The 6,420-nt window shown below is 55.6% G+C and overlaps 1 protein-coding gene across 2 annotated transcripts; it reads right to left on the bottom strand.

The window, feature by feature from the left end:
• Window positions 1–1,357: 1,357 nt before the first annotated feature.
• On the bottom strand, window positions 1,358–5,569 carry LOC120681521. 2 transcript variants are annotated; one of them, XM_039963047.1, is made up of 10 exons: window positions 4,640–5,085; window positions 4,441–4,566; window positions 4,233–4,349; window positions 3,644–4,132; window positions 3,149–3,546; window positions 2,915–3,014; window positions 2,353–2,412; window positions 2,160–2,246; window positions 1,889–2,017; window positions 1,358–1,753 (listed from the first exon to the last, which is right to left on the bottom strand). In XM_039963047.1, exons 2-10 carry the CDS (start codon window positions 4,489–4,491, stop codon window positions 1,445–1,447), a joined length of 1,740 nt encoding a protein of 579 aa, XP_039818981.1. In that variant the 5' UTR covers window positions 4,492–4,566; window positions 4,640–5,085; the 3' UTR covers window positions 1,358–1,444. The 2 variants fall into 2 exon arrangements, with proteins under 2 accessions (XP_039818981.1, XP_039818973.1); XM_039963039.1 differs by lacking the exon at window positions 4,640–5,085 and adding an exon at window positions 5,099–5,569 and having other exon boundaries at window positions 1,360–1,753.
• Between the last annotated feature and the right edge of the window lie 851 nt (window positions 5,570–6,420).

Genomic DNA, 6,420 nt, shown 5'->3' with positions numbered 1-6,420 from the left:
CCGCCGCCGCCCGGTTTCAGTTTACTGGGTCCGGTTTGATCGGGAACCGGTAAAAACCGGTCAAATTCAAATTTCAAATTATAGATGCCAGTTCAATCGGTTTTCACAGGTTAGCCGACCGGTTTGACCAGTAAACCGGTTCGGTTTGAGTGGAAACCGATATGTTGAACAAAAGAAACCAACTTTAGTTCAAAATTTGAATTTTTGTATAACATGTTTTTAGTCTAAATGAACCATCCAATCCTCTTTTGTACTACGTTTACATTAATACAATGTATAACATGTTTTATATTGTATTTGTATACTTTTATATGCATATTTTTTTTAAATTCAAATGCCCGCAAAATATACTAAATGAATGAATATTTGAAAAAATTTGACACCATTAGATTCGTCACATCTTGAAATATTTTTAGGATTTTTTTAGATTTTTTAAAAAAAATTAGAATTTTTTTTAGATTTTTTCATTTTTAATTTAAATTTAAATTTTAAATTTGGACCGGTTTGAAACCGGCCGGAACCGAAACCGGTCCGCACCGGTTTGACCGCTAACCGCGGTTTCCGGACCGGTTGCGGTCGTTTTTTTTAACCCTGGTCTTATCGCCGCAGCGCCCCCGCGCGGGATTCAGCGCCTGGTAGGCCTCGGCGTCAGCGGAGAGCGGGCGCTAGCGCATGGGCGTTGGCGCTCGGTTCGTGCGATCACGGGGAGAGGGACGCGAGCGCGCGCACGCATGGAGCGGAATGGGATTCTTGGTCGGAGGCACGGCGATCGACGGGCGAGAGCCGGCAGGACGCGAGTTGTGGCAGTGATTACTCCCACTCCTAGTACTCCGGATTGCTGGTGAGCGCGGTGAGTCGGTGACCGGTGAGCGAGACCCTGGTGGTGACTCGGAGGCGAGGTCTCTGCGGCGCGTACACGTTGACGCCGGGCGGGCATTCAATCTGTCCGGGCAAGGACAGCACCGGCCGGCCACGCTGTCAGCCTTTACAAAGCAACAGAAGGGCCTGTCAGTTTCCAGCCCTCGAGGCCCTACGATTATTGGCAGGGTCCCCTGTCCCCACGGATCCGGGCTACCGGCTACGTACGCCGCCGCCGCCGCTCCTCTGTCGCTCAACGACGGCGACACCACGAGTCCACGCCACTGCGGCTTTGCACACTCCTGCTGTAGTTTTGCGCAACTCGCGTCGCCGTGGGTAGGGTGGATTTTAGATCTGACTTTACCGTTGGGTTTCAGACTTTGATCAGTCCCTCGCTCACATGCCGGGATGGAAGGTGAAAGGCAAAAGCTGCAAGTCCAGGTAGGTTAATCATCGGCGGCGACAGGCGACAGCGTGCGGTGGCGTCCTTTTCGCTTTCCGGCAACGGCCCCCTCTGTTAGCCTTTATTGCGAAACCCTGTGCACAGTACTACAAGCTACGCTCGCCTTCATCAGTTCTGGGGCCGTCACGAGGCCAGCAGGTACCTGAACCTGAACTCGTACGGCAGGACCTGGATGCGGCGGGGCTCGGCGCCCGCGCGCCGGCCGCCGCCCTCCACGGCATGCACCGCCTGCTGGCGCAGCCCCGCCGGCAGCTGCAGGCACACCCAGTCCATGAGCGAGTCCACGTCCTTGGCGAAGTCCAGCAGGTACCAGTGCAGGAGCTTGGGCACCGCCAGCCTCCCCGGCGACGACACGCCCACGGCCGCCTGCAGGTACTCCCTCTTCGCCGCCTCCAGCTCCTCCTCCACGCGCGCCGCCGTGTACACCCTCACCTGAAGAACTTAAGAGACGGCGGCGTCACCACCGGGCCAGCTCGATCACATCGTTACAGACACACAATCGCGTTTGCCGATGCACGTTAGGTTGCTGCTACTGCCATTACCGTGCGGCAGCAGGCAGGAACTTACCGCGGGGGAGGACCAGCTGCCGCAGGAGAGCGCGAAGGTGACGAGGGGCTCAGGCCACTCCAGCCCGAACGCTCCGCGCGCCGTCACGTCGTCGTCGTCGCCGCCGCCCTTCGCCCCTTCCGGATTCACCTGCCAGGTCACGAGTCATGCAGACGTTCAGCTAGCGCGGCGAACGCAGGGTGCGGTGTCCAACTAACCGCTGCGGCAGCTCACTGCGGGCCGCGCGTGGCTCCGCTGTATCGAGCGCGACAGGGCCGGTGGCCTCTCTCACCTGCTTGACGACGCTGTAGGGCAGCCTGAGGATGAAATGCTCGATGGACATAGCGCTGTGAGCGCGCCCACCAACGTTAATGGTCGCCTGAAAACACCAGACACGCACGCATCGCGGCCGTCAGATACCAGAGGCATGGGTTCCGGTTTAATTCCTTGCGCGTTTCTGGAAAGGGGGAAGCGGGCGCTGGTACCTTGGGCATCATCGCCACGAGCATTTGGGGGGTGGTAGGTACCCCTTGCTCCAGGAACGCCTGCAGTACAGGGAGGAGCAGCAGTCAGTATTGAAGGCACCCCATCTGCCTAATCACAAGATCTGAGCTGACAGTGGCAGCATTACAGTTGATTAGGCCGCTGCTAATGGTTAAGGGGACATGGACCATTTTGTTTATTCAAAGTTTAATGGCGGACAGCCTACGGCGTGCGGCAGGGCAAACATGGCAGATGTTCAGGCCTCATCAGACTTCAAGAAGACGCATCTCAGAACCCATATGTCCAGGCTGTAGGCGCCATATGATAGGCAAAGCTATGGGCTTTTCTTTAAGAAAGAAAGAGAAAAGCCCCCGTCATGCAATAACTAGATCAAATTAAAGCGGCTGCTGATAAGGTAGTAGTACGATCAGATTAATTCAGTCACCGAAATGAAAGCTATCCATAATGGAAAACGGAAAGATGCCCAAGATAGAATGGAGGTGGAGGGAATTCGGTAACCCACTGGGGGGGGGGCGACAAATACAATTATGAGCGGCAGCTTACGTTCATCATGCAGGAATTGTAGACGTTGATCCAGAACGCCAGCTTCTGCTGATGCGAGAGCCCCGCCAGGTCAACCGACGACAGCCTCCGCAGCAAGGCCCTGCAGGTTTTTGCCAGGCGCGTCGCGTTCAGGTCAAACCGCCACCCACTCGCCAGGCAGCCAAATCTAACTTTAGCAATAATTGAGCCTGCCGAATTAGCAGCTGCGATTATTGCGAGGATCACAGGACTCACTTCAGCCTCCGGCCGTGGAACGCGTCGCCGCCGCCTCCGTCCAGCGCGTTCCGATCGAACGACGCGGCGTCGACCACGTGGAACCGCTTGTAGGGGCCGATGTCCCTGGCGCCGAGCTCCAGGATGCCGTAGGGGTCCTGCGGGTACGCGTCCTCCGGCCCCGAGCTCTCGCTGGAGCCCGACATCGACGGGGTCGGCGCCGGCGGGCCCTCGTCTCCTCGGCCTCCGCCGCCGGCGGCCGAGCCCATCCGCGAGAAGATGGTCAGCAGGCACTGCAGCAGCTCCTCCGACAGTTTGTTCGGCACGCTCGAGCCGTCCTGGGACGTCGCGTTGTCGCAGTGGCTGGCCGAAGCGTCCGCGGGCCTCTTACGGTCTGGCGCCGCGGCGCTGGTTGTTGTCTGCGTGGACGATGCAAAGACCATCAGAACACCGAACTAAGTGACAGTGGCAGCTCTGAACAACAGTAGGAAAAGAAGAGGGCTTTTACTGTTTTACCTGAGCAGGAGTCGCCCTGCCCCTGCGTCTGTCAGCTGCCACTGCCGCGGCCGGCGTCGCCCTGGACTTGGGCGTCTTCTGCTGCAGCGGCGTCTGGCGGCAGTTCCTGCTCGTGCTCGAAGTGTTGGTGCACGACTGGTTCTCTTTCCCTGCCATGGGTCGGTCATCGTGGCTCGCCGAGTCGGGGACGGGCTTTCTCGGTGTTTGCTTGCCATTGGCGACGCCGTTGTGCGGCGGCGACGGACGACCGGGAGGATGGTCTGAAGAACCTTGGCGGGCCGCCGTCGGGGAGACCACTGAATTGGGCACCGGGTTCGACGGTATGAGCTGCGCTGGCACGGGAGCTTCGCCGCCGGGGAGATGGGCGTTCTTGGCGGAGGAGAAGATGATCGCCTCCTGGTAGATCCCTTGCCGGAAATTCACCACCTGCTCCTCCAGCCGGACGACCTCCTCCTCCAGCACCGCCACCTCCGCGAGAAGAGCTAGCGTCTTCGCAGCACAGTTCACAGCAGGGAATTCAGAACAATTCAAAGCACAATTCAGAGTGAACGAGCGAATCTTTGGAACAGAATGCAGCTGCGGCGCAAACCTGAGACGGCAGATACGGCGGCAGGCGAGGCAGGGCGCCGAGCGGCCGCGTGAACGCCCGCTCCAGAGCTCGGTGGACGTTCTCCTCGTGGCGCAGCTTCTTCTTCAGCTTGTCGACCTGGAATTCAGCACCGCAAAAATGTCAGAATGAGCTACAGGAAGAAGCAACCGAATCCGACAAATTGAGCTTGGCATAGAATTTCAGGTACGTCTTGCTGCAGCGCGAGCTTCCGCTCTCTCCTCGACTGAATTCTGTTCATGGCGCCCCTGGCGCCCGCGCTGGCCGCCGATCCCTTCACCGGCGTCGCGCCCTTCCTCGGATCCTTCTCCGCCACCTGAACGCAAACACCATCATTAAAAGAGGAATAAAAAAGATGCCGCATTGAGCTGCGAAAGAAGGTTACTAACGGAAGCAAAGCGCAGATTCCTCTGCTCCGAAAGATAAAGCTTAAAAAAGGGAAACTAAAGAAGGAAATGGGGCTCAGCAGCATTGACGAGATACTACTCCAGCTCAACACGAGTAGCTAGCTCGCTGAAGCAACTCCCAAGTCCCAATTGATGCCAGAGAGCAATGAGCCCGCGCCGAGATCTTGTCATAAACGCCAGCAGGCCACCCAGCCATTCTTTCATCACAAGAACACCAGATGGCACTGTTCATCGTTGTACTCTTGCCATATATTAATTAAAGCCACCGTACAAAATGTCGACGCCGCAACAAATAGCTGACGTTCGGCGAAGTCGGAAATCTGTCGCGGAAGCGGTGGAACCATGGCGCATTGTCGCCTCCCGGACGCTCAATTCGAAGTTCCTGTGCTCATCCAGAGACAGGGCAGGCGAAGAACTGAGAGAGGTTGACGAAGCACGTACTCTGCTGGCGCTCTTCGGGGCGGCCTTCGCGCCGTGCGCCGCCGCCGGCGGCCTCCGAGCCCGGCCATTCATCTCCGGCGACGTATGCATGCCTCGAGACAGCAAAATGCGCCGCGGAGAGAGGAGCAGCGAGTTGGCAACTGATCGCGCGGGCACCTCTCAGGCTCCTATGCCCGGCGACGCGACTCCGACGCCATTGAAGATGCCCCCGCGAACTCCGAGCCGTGGATGCTCGACGTTAGCAGGGCGCGGGTCCAGCCACCGCTGCCGGATTAAGACGAGCGCCGCTAGTGGGTTTGATTCGGCGGTGCCTTTGATTGGGGTTGGGGGAAGGAGGGAGGTGTGTGCGGGAATCGGGATTGCGGCGGCGGTTGCGTCGGTGATGGCGGTGCGCAGGTTGCCTTGGGTCGTGGGAATTCGTTTCGGGTTGTGTACAGCTTGTGGTTGCGGGACTAGTATATACGCGGCGGCGTCATATATATGCAACGGAGGTGTGGTAATTTGGCATGGCGGTTGGCGATTAACCTTCGTCTTCAAACAATCCACTTCAACCTTGGGTGTCATTTGTTTTACAATTGGTCACTCATTGCATACTGTGCAGCCCGAACTAAACAGGCATTCTAAAATTCCGCAAACAGTACAATGAACCGAAGAAAAAAAAATATAGGGGAAGGGAGAAGCTAGGAGATTGCGGGGATCTATTTTTTTTGCACAAAGTGCGGCGGCATCCTACACTGACGAGTTGGTCTGACGGCACTGAAAAATATATTAATATTGTAGAGAAACCACTTCATGTAGAGGAGGAGGGGGCGTGGATGCCTATGCAAGGCTTGCCCGCACTGCTTGACCTATTTTTTTCTTTTGAATTGGGACAAAATTGCAAGGGGAGGAGGGCGCATCAATTCCCCAAAACAGCTATCTTTTAGTGTATGTGGGGAGAAAAAGAGAAAAAAATGTAACAATCCACAATGTAGATTGCTAAATAGCCACTAGATTTGAACATTTTTAATTTTTACAATCCGCTTTTAGAACACAAAGCTACAACATATAGTGCCTTATTTTGTTCCAACAAAGTCAACATCAAATTGGCATGGAACTGTGGCCTTAATTGCTAGTTTAATTTATACTCGAATTTACAAAATTTAGGCGGTGTTTTGGATTCAAGTGATAATGCCCAAAAGTGCTAAGTTTTACCACTAGATTATCCAAACAGGAGTGCTAACATTAGCCAAGACTTAAAAATCGTAGCAAGGTTATGAGTGCTTATAGGTGCTAAAGTTTAGCACTCAATTTTAGACCATCCAAACAGACTCGTAGCTGGC

This window comes from Panicum virgatum, chromosome 2K, assembly GCF_016808335.1.
Source record: "Panicum virgatum strain AP13 chromosome 2K, P.virgatum_v5, whole genome shotgun sequence".
Taxonomy (NCBI): domain Eukaryota; kingdom Viridiplantae; phylum Streptophyta; class Magnoliopsida; order Poales; family Poaceae; genus Panicum; species Panicum virgatum.
The sequence above is the reverse complement of the archived record's forward strand: the minus strand, read 5'-3'. Positions and strand labels throughout refer to the sequence as shown.

What these genes read in the sequence shown, in the direction of transcription:
- LOC120681521 (XM_039963039.1), bottom strand. Translation starts at nt 5,188, where the DNA reads ATGCATACGTCGCCGGAGATGAATGGCCGGGCTCGGAGGCCGCCGGCG. An exon ending in CCCCGAAGAGCGCCAGCAGA is followed by an intron (nt 4,567 to 5,098) that starts GTACGTGCTTCG and finishes GTTTGCGTTCAG; the next exon opens with GTGGCGGAGAAGGATCCGAG. An exon ending in TCGTGGCGATGATGCCCAAG is followed by an intron (nt 2,247 to 2,352) that starts GTACCAGCGCCC and finishes TGGTGTTTTCAG; the next exon opens with GCGACCATTAACGTTGGTGG.